The sequence below is a fragment of the Clupea harengus genome, chromosome 16 (assembly GCF_900700415.2).
Source record: "Clupea harengus chromosome 16, Ch_v2.0.2, whole genome shotgun sequence".
NCBI lineage: Eukaryota > Metazoa > Chordata > Actinopteri > Clupeiformes > Clupeidae > Clupea > Clupea harengus.
This window is the reverse complement of record NC_045167.1, coordinates 15,926,361-15,945,633: the sequence shown is the minus strand read 5'-3', so window position 1 is coordinate 15,945,633 and position 19,273 is coordinate 15,926,361. Positions and strand designations below refer to the sequence as shown.

Sequence of the window (19,273 nt, the reverse complement as noted above, 5' to 3'; positions counted from 1 at the left end):
TTATGTTTCAAATGTTTGGAACGTTTTCGGGCGTTTCAGTGTTACGCAAAGCCTCGCCAAATAATTTCTAATAAGGGGACTCACGGATTCAGATACCGTTACAGCAGTTTCTTAGGAATTAAAACAACATAGATCTTTGCCGATTATTAGTGTTAATACGGGCAGATGCAGATCTTCTCATGTTGGAACACACCCATTTTCTTCTGGACATCCAATCGTGTGCCAGATATTCATTACGTTACTTGGTTGTTGGCGCGAAAATGATCACATGGTGTTTTTTCGCGCGAAACTTTACCAGTCCGCTAGCAACAGGGTAAGGGAGAACGTGTCGGCAATATTACATTAAAGCAGTTTTTAAGGAATTAAAACAACATGGATCTCGTCGAACCCGCGCTGGAAAATCCAGGACAGATGGTGAAGGATGAGTTGGCGGAAAAATGCCAAAAATTGTTCCAGGCATTTCTGGAAGAGTAAGTTGTAATGCTTAGTGTTTTCTGCCAAAAAAAGTTAGCCGTTTAACGTTACAACAAATGTTATTGTTCTCCCAACTTGGTGACTTGCAACCCACAATATCTATGTTTTGACACTGAATTATTCCACCAATGTATTCGCTTATGTATCAGCAGACGTAGTTACCTTTGTCTTGATAAAAACACGGTACCTTTTGTCGTTTCCTCCTTTATTGTTAACCTAGTCCACGTTGCAGACTGAAAGCGTAACGTAACTTCAATTCTAGTCACCATGTGCACGTCTATTTGAAAATCCCAATGATCTGGTCGAGACAATGTGTTATCGTTAAAGTAACTCGTCCTATTTAATGTCAAATTCCTGCCTCATGGCGGTCTAAGGCGTAACGTTACTTGTTGCATTCAGTTTCCTTTAAACGGCTTTAACGTAACTTTATGTTGTGGATATAGTGTGTTTGTTAATCTCGGAGAAAGGATATTGACAAATTATTCTGTTCTGTGCAAAGATACCAGAATGGCGACGGCGAACTGAAGTATCTGCGCGATGCGGAGGAGTTGATTCGACCGGAGAGAAACACATTGCTCGTCAGCTTCACAGACTTGGAGGGGTTCAACCAGGAACTTGCCACTACCATACAAGAGGAATTCTACAGGTAAGTTAGGCGTGCTATCATTAGTTATATGCGTGTTGAACAAACTGTTTGGGTCGTCTATGAATACGGGGATATTATTATAATACTCGTTTTGCTTGGCTTTTGTTTGAATCCGCTAGTAACACTTAGTTAGCATGACGCTACAGTGCTTCTTGTCGGCTAGTAAATTACGTCACGAATTTACCAATACTGCTTGTCTATAATGATTTTTACGAATTATGTTTTAGTTCTTAAACTACTAGGCTTTATAACGTAATAGGGTTCGCATTGGCTTCAGACGGAAAATAATCAGATTAAGTCGTTGAGCTAAATACTGAAGAGCCTTATTTAAATTTCTCCAGAGTTTATCCCCATCTGTGCCGTGCTGTGAGGAACTTTGCCAGGGATCATGGCAACGTTCCGGCCTCTAAAGAATTTTATGTGGCCATCCAGGACCTGCCAACCAGACACAAGTAAGGAGTACAAAACATTGTACACTTAACAAAGACCTGAACATGTGCCGTGAGGTTGTTCGCAACTTGTCTGTAAGAGTTATAATATTTGTTAGCGTCACTCTGGTAATGCTAAATACTATCAATGTTATACATGATTCCCCTTTCCTCTGCTTCATACATCAACCCTTTAAACCCTCTTAACCTTTCAGGATCCGTGAGCTGACCGCCCTACGCATTGGGGCGCTGGTCCGGATCAGTGGACAGGTTGTTCGCACCCACCCAGTCCACCCAGAGCTGGTGAGCGGAACTTTCCTCTGCCTGGACTGCCAGGGTGTGGTGAAGGATGTGGAGCAGCAGTTCAAGTACATGCAGCCCAGCATCTGCAGGAATCCTGTCTGCAACAACCGTAAGCGCTTCCTGCTGGACACCAACAAGTCAAAGTTCATCGATTTCCAAAAGGTAAAGGTCCCCAACTGTTGGGTCTGTGGACACATCCCACCTACCCCTATTACTACTTAAATGTTGTTGGGTGTAAAAAAAAAATGATAATACATAAATACATTTATTTTCTTTTAGCCAAGTCCCAGGGCTCCAGTTATTCAGCTCCTTCAAGATTTCAATGTCTCAAAAATATTGCTCTCAGTTACAGTATCATTGTGGCTGTCTTCTATGGCTGTATCCCCCGCCCATCGACTGTCAAACAAAAGTACAATGCAAACTTGATTAGGATAAACATCCTGAGCAGATTCTGTTGTGGAGTCCAGGTGCGTATCCAAGAGACACAGGCGGAGCTTCCACGCGGCTCCATCCCCCGCAGCATGGAGATCATCCTGAGGGCTGAGGCCGTGGAGTCCGCCCAGGCTGGCGACAAGTGCGACTTCACCGGGACACTCATCGTTGTCCCCGATGTCTCCCAGCTGGCAACCCCAGGTAGTCATTTCATTCAACATGAAGACAAGGGCCAAGCCCTTGGGGAATTTCAATTCTCATTAACCTCTTTGTTAACTACTCATGTTGTGTTCTGTGCCTTTTTTACTTTGGCGATGATGTTGATGACACATACCTTGCATCTCTCTCTCTCTCTCTCTCTCTCTCTCTCTCTCTCTCTGAAGGTGTGCGCGCTGAGACGAGTACTCGCACGGCAGGGGCGCAGGGCTATGAGAACGAGGGTTTGCGCGGGCTCAAGTCACTGGGTGTGCGAGAGCTGTCATACAAGCTGGCTTTCCTGGCTTGCCATGTGGGCCTCACCAACCCAAGGGTAAGTGGACCCCCCCACATCCCCATTCTATTGCACCAGCCTGCTACCTCATCTGTTCTTTGATTCACAGGGACTCCCTTTTAATAAATGCCAAGCAAGTGTCATGATAATGGTTAGAATGCAAACACATGTATACAGAGTAAGATCAAATATGATATTTAGTATGATTTAAGAAACTAGAACTATAGGCTTATCACAGTAATCTTCATGTTACCTGCCTCAAGGTAGAAGTCTTGTTTCTTCTCCATATCTGTCTCTTTTGACCCGAGAGCATCCATGTGGTTTCTGGGAAATTGAGTCTTTCTCCACCCTGACTTGACTTGCTGCTTTTGTAGTTTGGCGGGAAGGAGATCCGTGACGAGGAGCAGACTGCTGAAAGCATCAAGAACCAGATGTCCGTGAAGGAGTGGGAGAAGGTCTTTGAGATGAGCCAGGACAAGAACCTGTACCACAACCTCTGCACCAGCCTCTTCCCTACCATCCATGGTTGGTCAGATCTCTGTGTGTTTGCCCTATGGCATTAGCCTGATGGAGCTTGAGTTTCAGTTGGCACCGACTTGACCTAGGTTCATCAGTCTCCTCCACAGCGTTATTTCCACTACTCCAATGCAGATTTATAAATGTTCAGTGCTGTTGTAATACTCCTTAGTCATTTCCTGACTTAACCAGAGTTTATACATTCAGCCCTGCAGTTGATACTCGGGTGTGGCCTATACATGGGAATTCCTTTTTTTTTTCACCTGCCAGTCAGTAGCGCGCATAGTAACTCTGCCAGGTGAAGTGTGAATGGGGGTTTTCCTCTTTGATACAAATCCTCTTAATATAATCAGGTAAAAATAACATGGGATGGATACCAAATTTTAATTCGCTCAGTTATATAACAGTAAAGTTAAGGGTGTCTTGACCCACCCTCCAAACTGTAACCACAACTCCTATACAGTGTAACCCCATGGGGCAAGCATCGGTGTCAAAGTAAACTGCTTGTTTTCACCACTGACCAGCTCATGACAAGTGTATGACAACATGGAAAGGATCCCTACAAAGACAGACCTGTAAAGAAGCTTTAGAAAATGGCCGCTTCATAGCAGTAGCACTTGCACCACAACTCCATGGCATTTAGTTTTATGGACATGATGACGTAATGTTGCATAAACTGCGGTTAATACACGGGTGTGGTCAATACACGTCTTTGTTTAATAAAATGGCATGCATTACTATGGTTTATATACGGTGTGGTTAGTCAGAAATATACCATAATTGTACAAGTCAAGCTGCATCAAAGTGACACATTTTGAATGTAATATGTAAGCATTCACTGATGGTTTGTGTATGTGGTGTTCCCCTCCCCCCAGGTAATGATGAGGTGAAGCGTGGCATCCTGCTCATGCTCTTTGGTGGGGTCCCCAAGACCACCATGGAAGGCACGTCCCTGAGAGGAGACGTCAACGTGTGCATTGTTGGAGACCCCAGCACAGCCAAGAGCCAGTTTCTGAAGTGAGTGTCTCCTCAGCAGCTCACTTACGTCTTGGGCTATTTTATTATTTATTTTTTGCATGGCAGCCATGCCTGAGGAGAGGCCATGTGACTTAAGCACATATGAAGGGATATGTAGTAGTAGGGAACAGTAGTTACATTCCTGCACTTTTTATTCCTTATGTAAAGCAGTATTTATTGCTCGTAGCTTGATTGTTTTCTCCTTTGTACGTCGCTTTGTATAAAAGCGTCTGCTAAATGTAAATGTTGGTTCTCTGGGTACTTGAGTAGGTTAAGGTGAGCTAGGTGAGCAGTTTTTAAACATAATTTCTTCTAGAAAAAAACTTTGTGAATTAGATTTTCCTAATACACCATGACTCATCTGTGTAAGTGCGTATTTAAGAGAAACTGACCCCAACACCCCACCCCCATGTCCCTCCTTTTATTCTTCCATTTCCACTGTCTTCCCCTCCCTCCCTCTATCCTATCCTTGGTCTCTGCTCTGTTTTCCTCCCCTCCCCTTAGGCACGTGGAGGAGTTCAGCCCCAGGGCTGTGTACACCAGTGGAAAGGCCTCCAGTGCTGCTGGTCTGACGGCAGCAGTGGTGCGCGACGAGGAGTCCCATGAGTTTGTGATCGAGGCTGGAGCGCTCATGCTGGCTGACAATGTGAGCAACACCCTCTGAAATGCACGCGTTATATCTCTCTAAAGCACGCGTTAAATCTCTCTAAAGCACGCGTTAAATCTCTCTAAAGCACGCGTTGTATCTCTCTAAAGCACGAGTTCGACAAGTTTTTGTAACTTCACATACATGGTACCTTAGAGAAATGTGGTTGTGAACAACAATCAGTATAAATGGGGTGTCCTCGTCCACAGGGTGTGTGCTGCATTGATGAGTTTGACAAGATGGAGACGAGGGATCAGGTAGCCATCCATGAGGCCATGGAGCAGCAGACCATCTCCATCACCAAAGCTGGGGTCAAGGTAAGAGTACAGCATATATATAACTACGTTTATAATATATAGCATACATATATATATACGTTGTAACATTTTCCAAACATTTTGTAGTGTTAATCTTGCTCTTGGATGAAATGTTCATGTTTTGTTCTTGGAAGAGAACACTGCCCCCTTGTGGTTAGTTAAAAGTGGGTTAAATCCTAATCGGTCTTGCTTCGTGCCCAGGCCACCCTAAATGCCCGCACCTCCATCCTGGCTGCAGCCAACCCTGTGAACGGACGCTACGACCGCTCCAAATCCCTGAAGCAGAACGTCAACCTCTCCGCTCCCATCATGTCCCGCTTTGACCTCTTCTTCATCCTAGTAGACGATTGCAATGAGGTGAGTTCCCTCATGAATAAAGTGTGTGTGTTGAATTGCTCACATGCAGAGTCAGTATGTCTTACCTCAGCCATTCTCGTCAGGTGACTGATTACGCCATTGCCAGACGTATAGTTGACCTCCACTCCAGAATTGAGGAGTCCATTGACCGTCTGTACTCCCTGGATGAGATCCGCAGATATCTGCTCTTCGCCAGGCAGTTCAAACCAAAGGTGACTGAACAGAAATGTGCCAGCTTAGCTTGTCTTCAGTTTCTATAGTCATATTATTGCTCTTAACATTCAGATAAACTGTTGACAATGTAGTCAAGTGTTTTATGTATTTTTATTTTTTCATTTTATATTTAATTTCTCACAACTTGGAACATATTGACATAAGGTGGGAAATGTAAGCTCCCATTTGACCTAGAATGTATACAGTATGGTTGATTTCAGTGGATTTGGGTTTTTTGGATATTAATTATTCTTTAATTAGTCTTAAACTAAACTGTATAAAAATAAATCATTTTAATTACATTTGTAAGCCAAAACCAATCACTAAAAATCGACTTGATAAATCCACTTCCAAACTGAATCCAATGCCGCACTCTCTCAATGTCCATAACGTCTGTGCCTGAACAGATTTCCCAGGAGTCACAGGACTTCATCGTGGAGCAGTACAAGAGACTGCGGCAGCGCGACGGCTCGGGCGTCACCAAGTCTGCGTGGCGAATCACCGTGCGCCAGCTGGAGAGCATGATCCGCCTGTCAGAGGCCATGGCACGCATGCACTGCTGCGATGAGGTGAGCCCGCCACAGCATCTCTTGAGGGCCTCCGCTGAGCCTCAGTTGCTATGGTGCCAGTGGGCTTCTGGGAACTGTAATTGACTAGAGTAATGAGAGTCTGATGTGATTAGTGCTTCTACAACAGGAGTATGGGCCACAGAATGCCATAGGCCATTAGCAATGCTGTTTTGAGGTTGGTTCAGTGAGCTGCAAACAGGGTGGTTCTTCTGACATGCCCCACTTGACACTAAACATGCCTTATTTATCAACTACTAGCTCCATAGTCACAGTATGTTGGCATTAAGCAGTAATGCACAAGACCAGTCCACTACTCTCTTCATATTTTCCTGTGGAACACTCGAGAGTTGGCGCTCTCGTTTACTGAGGTTGTGTTCTCCATTCCTCTAGGTTCAGCCAAAGCACGTGAAGGAGGCCTTCAGGCTGCTGAACAAGTCCGTCATCAGGGTGGAGACTCCTGACGTCAACCTGGAGCAGGAGGAGGAGGCTGCCATGGAAGAGGAAGATGGTGACCAGATTAATGGTAGTCCTTGAATCAGTCTGTGTGACCTGAATTGCATCAAATTGAATTCAGTTTGATTTTGGAGTAATTGAGTTCTGTGTGGAGCATGCATTCAGTCTTTGCCTCCAATCACTACTATTTAGTTGTGTTCTTTTAAGTCAGAAATTTTATTTATATTGACTGTGGTGGTGGGAGGGTGAAATTGCATATATGGAATCATCAGTATTCTCCTTTTTAAAAAATATTTTTTCCCCTCAACTTGCATTACAACTCATTCTCTGCAGGAGATGTACCTAATGGAGGTATTAATGGCCATGTCAACGGCCAGGTAAATGGCCGGGCTGATGCAGAGAAGCAGTCTGCAGCCAAGCCTGCCATGCGCCTCTCCTTTGCTGAGTACCGCCGCATCTCCAACTTGATGGTGTTGCACCTGCGCCATGCAGAGGAAGGTGAGCATTTACAAGTATTAACATTCACAAAATACCTGTGTCTACCCTGAAATTATAGAGTAGATGGTGTTGAGTGTTAATAATTTCATTCTTGCTGTCCAAATGTAAAACTACACCACATTGTCCTCTGACTCCATACTCCACAAACTCTTCACTGTGGATGCTAAACATATTCCCATATCTGGTTTGCGTTTCCAGAGGAAGATGAAGCTGCACTGAAGAAGAGTGCAGTGGTGAACTGGTACCTGAAGGAGATAGAGTCCGATATCGACTCGGAGGAGGAGCTCATCAGCAAGAAAGCCCTCGTAGAGAAGGTCCTCCACCGACTGGTGCACTATGTGAGTAGCCTTTTCACAGATCCCCTCTCCAGCCGATTGAACCATTGTATTGCCAACACCCCAGTTTTTCAAAGCACTGTAATGCAGGAAGAAAAAAACAAAAAAAACACTGGAATGTTCTCAACATTAGCTAGTCAAGACTCATCACATTAAAGTACATTTGAGTAAATATGTGCTAGTCACAAAGGAAGTCAAGGATCGATTTGAGAGGCAGGATCAAAACACCTCTGTACACCTTTGTCATGATTTATTTCTGTAAATTATTTATTTACTTATTTTCCTATGGGCAGGACTACATCCTGATTGAGCTGTCACAGTCCGGTCTGAAGGGCTCCTCGGAGCCTAGTGTCACGGAGACTCAAGAGGATGAAGTGGTGCTGGTAGTCAACCCCAACTACACGCTGGAGGATTAGATCTTTGCTTTGGGAACATTTTAAAATTTGTGGTGTGAATCCAGTGGGTCATTCCATGAAGACCATCCAAGTCTTGAATGTGATTTCAAAACGGTCATCACGGCTTGGGATTGTTGCATGCACATTGTTTTGAAAAACATGTAACATGTACAAATGTCATTTTTTTTTTTTTATTGTGTTTTGAAATGAAATTTTACTTTTCTTCTTGGTGAGTTGGAGGATGGCTCTCTTAAAGGGATACTTTCTAAAGTAGCAAGCCGATTATTTGTAAATATGTTGCTTTGATTTCTACAAAGCATTTGAACCTGGTTTATTGGACCCTTTTTTTAGCCTTGTAATGCTTTCATGTTGCTCTTATCATGTTATGTTCATGTAGCTCCTGTGAGACAATATGCTTTTAAAATAAATATTGATCTTTGTTCTTCAAATTGCTGGAGCTAATTCACACCAATGGTAAAGGTGAAATGTGTAGGATTTAGGGCACCTGTTAGAAGGAATACTATATTCCATTTCTGCTGTTTTCATCAGTGTATAACAGGGGTACTCAATAGGCGGACCGCGGTCCGGATCCGGACCCAGAGGCAATCAAATTTGGACCGAAGCCAAAATCAACATTCTAATTTAAACATGATCCAAGCGAGTTTTCATTGGTGCGCGATTTCGCGCTATATATTTTTGACCTTGGTGTGGTTTCTATCTTCCGTGTCCAATCCAGAGGTCCAATCAGAAGCTGTAATAACAACATCACTATGACAACTCACTCACTCAATGTTGGCCGCGAGCTCTGTGGGTCACGCAGGTTGTGCGTGTCAATGGCAACAACACGGGCAGATAGATTTGTGAACGGTAACTTAATCATTAAACGAAAATCATGGCGTGCTTTAAACCCGACGAAAAGTTGATTCCAAAAATCGCTAATTTAAGACAGAGTGGACGGACAAGTATGCATTTGTGCTGCCTGTGGGGAGCACAAAACCGATGTGTTTAATCGGCAACGAGACAGTTGCCCTTGTCAAAAGTGGTAACGTAAAACGTCACTATGAAACAAAGCATGCACACTTCGAACAAAAATATCCGCAGAACTCTGAGGTAAGGGGCAGAAAAATAAACCATCTGCAATCATACCATGCAACATGCAGTCTAATAGTTAGATCAGCCACACAACAAAAGCGTGCATACCTCAAATACAGGAGCACACTCACTAATGAACACTTACATCAGTGCCTCCGCCTGGCCTTCACATATTTTATGCCCAAGTTTAAACCACAAAAAAGTGTCAACTTTCACACAAATAAGGCCAGACCACATCACCTTTCGTGCATAGTTCGAACGTTTATGTTATGTTTTTGGATTTTGACCGTCACTGTTCCGGACCCTGGACTGAATGGAAATTTGGCGAGTGGACCTTTTGGGTTTCTAATTGAGTACCCCTGGTGTATAATAACCTGGAGTCATTAGTTATCGTTAGGTTAATAAGCCTTTCATATCTGCATAGAGCGCAGGTGCTCTTCCAGGCAATGCAGTCAGCCATGTTGCATCCTAATGTTTTAACAGTAGCTCAAAATGGACAGACCATAACTGGCTCTAGAGGACCGTTCATGTTTTTATGGCAAGAGATGGCCACCGTAGGTCATCTTACACACTCTGAGAAGTAGAGGTGATGTAGCGGTATTCAGTTGGTTACAAGCTGCAACCTCTGTTAGATGCCACTAAATCCTAATTTAAATTTAAATAATTTAAGCTTAAATCTTGAGCTATTTAAGCAATATAGTACGAGTGCGAGTGGGGTAGGTAAGGGATATTCCCACGGGTGGTGTTCGGCCGTAGCCACGAGGCTGGAGGCCGAGTGGCGCAGGCAACAACACCCGTGGGAATATCCCTTACCTACCCCACTCGCACGAGTACTATATTGCTTTTATAAAACAATTTTATAGTCAACCAATTAACATTTAAACACGAAGTTATTGATTAAAAAATGTTTATTTCGCCATTGTTTCTCCGCAACAAAAACATAGTTCCATTGTCAACGTCTTTTGGAATTATAAGAACTTTGAATTAACGGTTATCGCTTAATTGTATCAACGTGCTATAGAATGTTTCATCGCGGAGTGATTTATTATTAGCTGTGAAAAGTCCGAGTTGGGATGTCCTGGGATATTCCAACTCATGGAACGTCTCTTGTCCAATCAGAAACAGCTAAATAATTCAATAGAACCCAATTGTTTTATAACAGTAAGTGAAGGACAAAACATTCAACAATCGGTGCTTTGCAGCTAGCATCAGCTTCTTATGATTTGGCCTCACACTTACCATAGTGTGTTGGATATATGTGTGTAGATGCAAAACATTGATTTGCCGATTACAACTTATTTTTCTATTGGTCCTTGTCTCAGGGTAAACAGTTAGGAAACCTTTCCAAAGTTTAAATTATAAAGACCCCGTTAGCCAATTTGAACTTTTTTGTTGTTGTGTATCTCATGTGCCTGCATTCATGTATTATAGTAAGACTAAACCTCATTGCTGCAATGGTATAAGCAAGAACCTGTACCATGTACCGTTAAAGCAACCTGCAGCAAAAAACATTTTGTGACCTGACTATGGTAACCAAGGCTAGATAGCACTTACACCCATAACTAGCCTACAGTGAATTGATGGCCAAGACAGTTAAGTGACTCTTTTGTCAGACATTCAAATACCAGCAGTTTACCAGCAGTTTATCCAACATGAAATTTACACGAGTACAAGTTGGTATGATATAAAAAGAACATGCTCGTTACAGCAAATTGTACTGTTTGACAGTGATCTTAAAAAACTAAAAAATCTTAATTTTGGAAACGGGCGCTTTTTTGCGTGACGAGCCGTTTTTTTAACCTCTGGATCCGACAATAACCACCTTGTGCGCATGCGGAAGGAATATCCAGATTTACACAACAAAGATGGCGGCGCCCTGTAGATATGCGACGAGGTCGGCCGCAAAAGGTTTTGTAAAAACATTTTTCACACAACATAGTTCTTAAATATGTTCTAACAGGATGTCTTTAAAAACTTTTCATGCAGGTTTTCACCGGACATTTTACTGTACCATTGCCATACTGTCATACAATTTGCTGTAACGAGCATGTTTGTTTTATATCATACTTGTACTGGTGTACATTTCATGTTGGATAATTGATATTGTAACTTACCTTAAGTGTTGGTCGGTTGGTTGGTAGTTTGTTTAAGGACTTCTAGGCCCCGGTATGTTCTGGCAATGCTAGTCTAGCCACACCGATACCTTATTACTGATAGTGTGGTGGAGGTAGTGCATAACAATGACTATGTGTGGACTTATAGCGTCGTCCTGTCGATTTAACAAGCTTGATACCAGATTATTATTTTAGCTTTGCATGTGATATTAATGTAGAATTTATATTTTGGAGGTAGTTAACTAACGTCACTATTACTATACAGGTTTTTGCCAGGTCTGGCTACAGCAGTGGGCACAGGCACCTGTGCGCCCATCCCTCTCTTGTCTACCTTGTCCGCAAGCTATGTGTCAATGGAGACATCTGCACGGGAGTCATACTCCAGCTCTGACAAACATGAAGGTGGAATCACACAAAGCAACTGGACAGAACAATAACAAGACAGAATCCAAAACAAAACCAGAAGAGGATGAGGAAGAGGACGACGGACCAGAATACATCCCAAAGAGAAAGGCAAAAAACCCTATGATCAAAATAGGTTATGCATGGTAAGTTCCTTCCACTGACATAGGTCAAATGGGTTAATCCTGTATACAAAATATACCCTATGTTGAAATAACATCTAGCTCAAGCGAAGTGCCCTCTGGCCTTGCGACCTTACGTTACCTTACCTTACCACTCCAAACAAGTCCAAAACGTGAGAACATGTGTCATGATATGATGGGAGGAAAGAATCTGTCTGACTTCAAGTAAGTTGCATTCACCTTCACAGATGAAGTGTTTGCATGTTTTTGAAGATGTTCTACTACAGCCTTCTAGCGTTTGCGCCCAGAAACACTCCTTTAATTGAATCCATAATGGCTCTTCATGTTGTAGGCCTATTGAAAAAAATGTTCAGTGCAAGCCGAGCCTTCTGACTTCACGACTTTCTGAACCACTGCCATCAAATCAAATCATAAAGTTGTAATATGTTTTGATATGATGTAGGGATAGAGTATGTTTGACTTCAGGTTCTGAGACAAGGGAAGACTGCTTCAATACAGTACGGCCTACCTGATTAATTTAGACCTCCATGGTAAGTCAATGTAAGTGATTGAGCAAATGATGAACGGTCATTAGAATTTAATCACATATTCTCAAACTGCTCTTTCAGGATGATTGGGTTGCCCACTGGAATCATCAGCTTCATCCTTGCCAAGAGAGAAGTAGACAAGAACCGACTAAAACAGCTACGGATCCGGCAAAGAATGAAGAATGCTAATGAAGGAGAATACGAGAGTAACCGATACAGGACCATTTCAAAAATGGAGTGAAAAACAAAAGCCTTTTTATGGAATTGTTGAATGTGCACCAAAGTGGGTAGCACAGCTTTCAACTTACCCACAGTGAAACTGATTTAATATTCTTTAGGAAATGCCCTAGAAATATCAGAAATACTGCAGGGCAGATAATGGGCACATCAGCAAAGAATGTTTGGCAACAGTTATCACAATTGAAATGATAGGTGTCAGACCAAAAATTGCTAAAAGCCAAGTTGGCTAATGGGCAAAATGACAACACTTGAAATATGCATAGCATATGGCCCCTCCGATTATGTATATATGGGTATGATTGAATATATGTTGATGTATATAAATACAGTAAGGACTATTTGAGGTGTGTGAATAAACTACCATTCATTGACCAAAACAGAATTAAATGTTTTATTTATCAACAATTTATTAACAGCTACAAAAGGAAGTATGCATTTGCTAAATCCTTGTGTTTTTATATAAAGATTAAATGATCTGTTACTCGTACACGGATTACTAATTAACAATAAAATCTCAAATTATATTCATCCTTTTTCATGTCTGCTTTGATTATCCAACAGTAAAGAGGCAAATTTATTTCTGTATAAAAATAAGGAACACAGTCAACCATTGCCAATTGTATAAAGTGAACACAGCATTGATGTAACAAAACAGCAATACAGATAGTGCATAAAAACATATTTTGATTGTCATCTCATGATATATATATATATATATATATATTCAAACTAGTCAAATATTTAATACAGTGATAGAAAAAAAGTATAGGAATATAGCTGTGCAACTTTGATGTATAACATCACATCAGTGTTGAAAATGGTAGATATTCTGCATGAAAGTCTGTTCATTCATTGTCAATGGGCATAAGTGTGCCTTCTTTCTCAGTGAACACAGTATGCCATCAGTGACTGCCAGATACCCTTGCATGGGCGTATTCTGGGGTTGAGATTACCAAGTTATCTTTTGTATGATATCTGTCCGTTACAAAGCATAGATGATATAGAATAACAGCCTAAATGTAACCCATGTTGCTCCATTTTTATATGTTGTATTCTGATATACTTTCATTTGTGTACCTTAATATCATGAAAGTGCTACACAGGTGTGTTGAGTAGTTAAGACTCATCGGTTTGAAGCTCCAATGATTTGTAGGAGGAACAGGAAGATTTGGATAATGTCAACGTAGATAGAGAGAGCAGCGAACACGTACTCCTCAGGGCCGATGGAGTACTTCCTGTTACCGATCAGAAGCTGGGTGTGGTAGGCCAGGAACTACGGTGGACAAAAAACAGCAATCACACATCCACCCCTTAAGATCAACAGAGCAGTTTCTATAAGGCTATAACGTGTTTACTTCTTGTGTGTGTGCGAGTGTGTTTTTATTAAACTCACAAGTGTGAACACAATAGCTCCAATTGCTGCATACAGCATGTGAAGCCATGGAATCTGAAAAGGAAACGGGAGAAAAATATGAACCAGCATTTGTGGTTTGAGGGTATAAATGCCTCTGCGATGCAATCCAGAGGATAACATAGCCAGTACTTAAAATAGTCCAAAATTCAAAATATACGCAGACATTTATATAGAAAACGATTAGGACTGGGTTTACTCACATATTTAATTGAGAGGACAATGGTTGTGATGATGCCAGTCACAAAAATGACTATTCCCAGGACACAGAAGAGGCCCTGGCATTTTGTGAAGTCCACCTGCAGGAGGACATGAAAACCATTAACAGCAAATGTCTTGACAACATAAATGAGCAAAAATAGGTTCATTTTAGATCAAACAGGAAACGGAAACCTATTCAAAGTACTTCCTCCTCCTGTTGTCGAGTGACACTGAACACACTATGTATTGTGTGTGTGCTTGAGTGCATGGAGATGATGAACCTCACTTACCTTGGTCTGAAAGCAGAATACAGTAACAGCAATGGTCACTATAGCTGTGATGCCCAGTGCAAGAAACACAGCTTGGGTGCTATAGTAGCTAGAGAGAGAAACAGGAGAACACCAGGCCTAGATCAACACACATGACATGACCCTTCACTACTAATCATAAATATTCATCCTAAAAATAGTTTTGAAAGTAAAAAAAAAAAAAAAATGCATGACATAAGAGTTAAAGCCCCATTATGCAAGAATTGGTATTTTTGCTACTGAGCTCCCCCTAAAGTTGCGGAGTGTAGTTCACTGTTATTCGGTCTCTTGCTCGGTTACTCTCTCTTTTTCTCTTCCGCACTTCCTCCAAAAAAATGTCCTCGGTTTCTTCGTCACCTCTGCCATGATGTCCTTACAGAGAATACTTCACTAGTTTCTTCTTATAGCTAGCAAAAGAGTCTGGTTGTTGTTGTGATGCCATAAGACATTATAAAGTTGTCGCACCCTGTCCACCAAAGTTACACCGTGCAATACGGCATGGCAGTGGCACAGACGCCCTTCTCTGCATTACAAGTCAGTGTACCACCAAAATTATTTTGAAGCTGTTACTTTAAGGTAAAATTGTTACATGATGTTGCTTAAATAGCCAACATTTTTAACAGAACATATCATACCATTCGTTTGCACACTGATTCAAATACGTGTCCACCCTATGAAATGCACACTTAGAAAACACCTTACCTGGAGATTGTTCCTGCCATGTAAGACAATGCAAGAGTCTGTTGAAGCAGAGGTAAGACATACTATTTAATTCAGGTTCACTGGAAATATGGATATGCTGACGGGATTTATACCCTCAAATAATAATTGTGATTACGCAACACTGTTCCACCGAGATACTAAAGAGAACTGTTTCACGAGTTGCTGAACAAACTGTTATTGATGTTAATTAGTTATAATTACTGGAACTGTTATTGCACACTACAAATCAAGACCTTTTTGTCATATGTAGTAAGGTCCTGCTCTAAATATCCTCCAAGTCTCTAAGTGTGACTCAGTTCTCCATTACTCACAAAAATGCTCAGGAGAATCAGGTTCCATGGGTAGCGCCTCCTACAGATGAAAAACATTCACCAATTCAGTATTTTTTTTAAAAGAGATACCATATTATGTAACTGAGTGTAGTCAATGTTTTTTTTACACTGGTACCCATTCGAACAAAAACTGACACAAACAAAAAACTGTTGATTACGTAGTTTCAGAGCTGACCCACTTAAGATCAGATAATCAAGTTTCATGTCAAGTCTATGCTCACCTGGGTCCATTGCAGCAAACAAGCACAATATGAGTGATGAAATACACAGCACTGTAAAAAGAAACACCTTTTCAAAAGTCAACACCAGTAGCATCCAATAACTGTGGCATACAAGCACTTCCCTCGGTATTGAAGGCATGGCTAGACCTACACAGGCCTCAAGCGAAATATAAAAGAAAATCTGCAGCCAACCATAACTAATGGAAACCAAATAAATTAGTGAAATGTTAAAATGAAAGATGTGTAACCCCTTACTATGATGCCCAGTAGAGAGCTGGATTATTTCTGACAAATTTGCTCACTGGCTCCCTGTAAGAACAGGGGGGAAAAAACACAAGAGTTAGTACATTTACATACAATTGTTACATATTTTGAACCATACTGAAGTTAAAATACTTGACTGAGCATAACACAAAGGGCAATGAGAGAGATAGCAGATCATGCATGTATCAGATACTCACACAAAACAGAAAACTGCTACAATTCCAACCGTGACAGCAAGCTGAGCAGTCAGAATCAGGTATACCTGAGCAGGACATGAGAAGAAAGGCATTTAGATCAGTGGTTTGTATTTAGACTGCCAAAGGACACCACAGTGGCAAATGGCAAAACTGACATGAATGCTTGGTCATTAGTTTTGAAACCAATGAAGAGGAAATCAGATTGGCCACAGGCACACGATTATAATGAAGGGGGTGGCAAAGCTGGGATGCCAATCTAGTTTTGAATACTAAATTCTAATAGACTTGTGATAATATGAAATTATTCATCCATTCATTCATGAGTTTTTCCCAGTCACAGTACATCTAACACAGGGTTTGTCATTCTGTCAGTCAATCACAGTCCTGATTGTATTCCATGAACTTGTCTTTCTAACATATCCCTCTCCTGCTTCCACTGTGACCAGGTGTTAGGTCCCCTTCTTGTACCCCAGTGTCAGCAGTTTGGGCCCTGCCTGTGGTCTTGGGCCCTGCCTGTGGTCTTGGGCCCTGCCCTGTGGTCTTGGTCTTGGCTCCTTCAGTGGCCATATTTGATGCTGCTCTAATGATTCAAGGTGGCAGACTGCAGGCGTGGCCTGTACCAAAGATTTATTTCTGTTGTCTCTTACCAATAAACATGCCAGGTAATGTCTCAAAGGGTCTCTGGTAGAACAAGCGCTGACACAGAGCGGAATGTCATTGGCATAGTATGACGGAAATTATGACCATATGGAGTAATAATAACGCATATTACGTCTGGAAAGGAGTATAAATCAAGCCCAGATTCCTAGGTTACTCTTAAAGACACAGAAGTAGTGATGGGTTTGGTAAGGAGATGCATTGCAAACAAGCGAAAACAATGGCAATGCCAAAAGTGAGAGATGGGGGAAATTATTTCAAAACAAGAAACAGCTAAACGCTCTCAGAACAGGGGTCATTTAGCATGATGGAATGGGCAGAGGCTATGAAACTCAGAAACTATAATACATACACGTAGACTGAAACTAGATGCCACAGTTACTGGGAGGCAACTACTCTTTTTCAGCTTTTGTACCAAGAAAGGGACAGTTGATGTTTCCTGTGATTATTGATGTAATTTTGATCTACACTAGCTTTTTATAGAAGATTAGGGTGACTAAAGAAACTTTTTTATCTGTTGGAATGGTGCCTAAGAAATGTCAAAGAAGACAAAACAAACACTAAGAAGAAGCCATTGCCATGATGGGTTGTATTTCCTTGTCAAGTACACTATAGACTGAAAAGACAGACTAATCTGAATAAAAGGGAAAGAGGGCCATGTGGCAGAGCAGCACTGTGAGACTTACTTTACGAATGAACTTGTGCCGAATACTGATATCATCCCAGTCTCCAGATGTGGTGAAGCCCTCGACATCTCCTGCTGACAACATTAGCGGAACCCTGTGTGAGTTACAGCAGCCTGCAGAAGCCATCACTCAACTTGGTGTCCCCCCGGCAACACAAGCAGAACCACAAGGAGCCTGTTTAAGCCATTAACTCCTCCAACATCTGTGCACACTGTTATCCATGACTCACAGTCTTTATCCATGTTATGTTCTACATGTAGAAGGCTCCCTCTCAGTTGCATAAGAGGATTGCACCAGATGAAAATGCCAAAAACACACATCAGAAAACTAAAGGTGAGGTGGTGGATAAATACGAAGCTTACCTGTGCTGGGCATGGTTGGGGGTATGAAGATGGGCATGGGAGGCATCCCAGAGGGTGGGTACCCCAGGCCTGGCTTAGGACCTGACTGTGAGTACCCTCCAGGCTGGCCAGGGTAGGGTCCAGAGGGCTCGCCAGGGTAGGGTCCAGAGGGCTGGCCAGGATAGGGTGCAGATGGCTGGCCAGGGTAGGGTGCAGATGGCTGGGCATTGGGCGCTCCTGGATAAGGGCCTGGCTGAGGCTGACCTCCGTATGGTGAGAAGTCATAGGAAGGGGGAGGTGGGTAGTTCCCTCCTTGGGCATTGTAAAGAGGGGCCCGGGAGTCATCATAGCCCGGTGGGAAGTCTGACCTGGACATGGTGCCCCTGAGCTTCCTGTATATTAGACAGAAGAGACAACGAGAGTTTATATTAATATGAAAAAAAATATATTGCTTTGGTTTTAGACCCTCTTCAACTGTCTCCCATCCACATGGAAAGCTTTGCTTAACTTTAGGTCAAGCCAACAAGAGATTAAAACCTGGTGGTCATATGTGCCCCTTAACCTCCCATCCCTAGATGTGTCACACATGAGACACACATGATCACATAAGCCATCCACCATCTAATTGTATGTATGTATGCCACATATCTGTTCTATTTTACACTAAGGAATAGGAGGCTGACCTCTGTGAGGTTAGAAAGTTAGATGAGCTCGGTCCTGCAGACAGCTTAAGTGTTTTAAAGTAGAGTGTAACCTTAGTCATGTAATAACTGTAGACACGTTCCATGTACTGCAAGGACTATAAAAGAAAGATAAAAGACAGGCAGCCTTCCACCGATGACATTGGAAAGGATCATGTTTTACCAGGCGAAGCATAATTATTCTGAAATGTTTGAAGTCCCCCCACTCGCGCACATTGAACCAAAACAGAAGACAGACTGGAGACTGGTGAGATGTGGCCAATATAAGTGATTTAAGAACATGACCAGGCAAGAAAATGGCCAAATATGGCCAAAACACTGCTTGTCTCAAATGCTCCTCCAGTAAAAAAAAGAAAAAACACACAGGCTGTGGGATTCGAACATCATCATAATTGCAGCATGGTTTGAGCTGTAGGAATTTGTCAGCTGACGGTCAAAAACAATGACAGGAGGAGTGAGATGTCCTGCTAGGACAGTGGTTGGCCAGTAGTTGTTCATGCCCGGAGCATTGTCCTCAACTAATGGCACTATTAGAAGGTTGAATTTCTCTTCTGACACACAGTCACTGAGAAACTGACAGTATTGGTTTTCTCAGGGTGGAAGTTCACACAGTGACACACACAC

The 19,273-nt window shown here is 42.2% G+C and overlaps 3 protein-coding genes across 4 annotated transcripts; 2 read left to right on the top strand and 1 right to left on the bottom strand.

The window, feature by feature from the left end:
• The first annotated feature begins 213 nt into the window (after positions 1–213).
• Positions 214–8,538, top strand: mcm6 (minichromosome maintenance complex component 6). The gene is made up of 17 exons (XM_042710094.1): positions 214–470; positions 974–1,120; positions 1,462–1,572; positions 1,764–2,013; positions 2,319–2,484; positions 2,667–2,812; positions 3,148–3,298; positions 4,165–4,306; positions 4,811–4,952; positions 5,162–5,269; positions 5,471–5,626; positions 5,710–5,838; positions 6,247–6,408; positions 6,799–6,931; positions 7,195–7,359; positions 7,558–7,697; positions 7,988–8,538. Exons 1-17 carry the CDS (start codon positions 373–375, stop codon positions 8,108–8,110), a joined length of 2,469 nt encoding a protein of 822 aa, XP_042566028.1. The 5' UTR covers positions 214–372; the 3' UTR covers positions 8,111–8,538.
• Positions 8,539–11,014: 2,476 nt separating this feature from the next.
• On the top strand, positions 11,015–12,984 carry si:ch73-71c20.5 (DUF4748 domain-containing protein). Its single transcript, XM_042710065.1, has 3 exons — positions 11,015–11,089; positions 11,561–11,843; positions 12,449–12,984. The coding sequence occupies exons 1-3, from the start codon at positions 11,047–11,049 to the stop codon at positions 12,606–12,608; spliced, it is 486 nt and encodes a 161-aa protein (XP_042565999.1). The 5' UTR covers positions 11,015–11,046; the 3' UTR covers positions 12,609–12,984.
• Positions 12,985–19,133, bottom strand: tmbim1a (transmembrane BAX inhibitor motif containing 1a). Of its 2 annotated transcripts, none has more exons than XM_031582868.2 (11): positions 17,970–19,133; positions 17,608–17,681; positions 16,265–16,329; positions 16,059–16,112; positions 15,804–15,854; positions 15,562–15,601; positions 15,230–15,267; positions 14,510–14,597; positions 14,222–14,317; positions 14,001–14,054; positions 12,985–13,880 (listed from the first exon to the last, which is right to left on the bottom strand). In XM_031582868.2, exons 1-11 carry the CDS (start codon positions 18,322–18,324, stop codon positions 13,731–13,733), a joined length of 1,065 nt encoding a protein of 354 aa, XP_031438728.1. In that variant the 5' UTR covers positions 18,325–19,133; the 3' UTR covers positions 12,985–13,730. The 2 variants fall into 2 exon arrangements, with proteins under 2 accessions (XP_031438728.1, XP_031438729.1); XM_031582869.2 differs by having other exon boundaries at positions 17,608–17,678; positions 17,970–19,131.
• Positions 19,134–19,273: the final 140 nt, after the last annotated feature.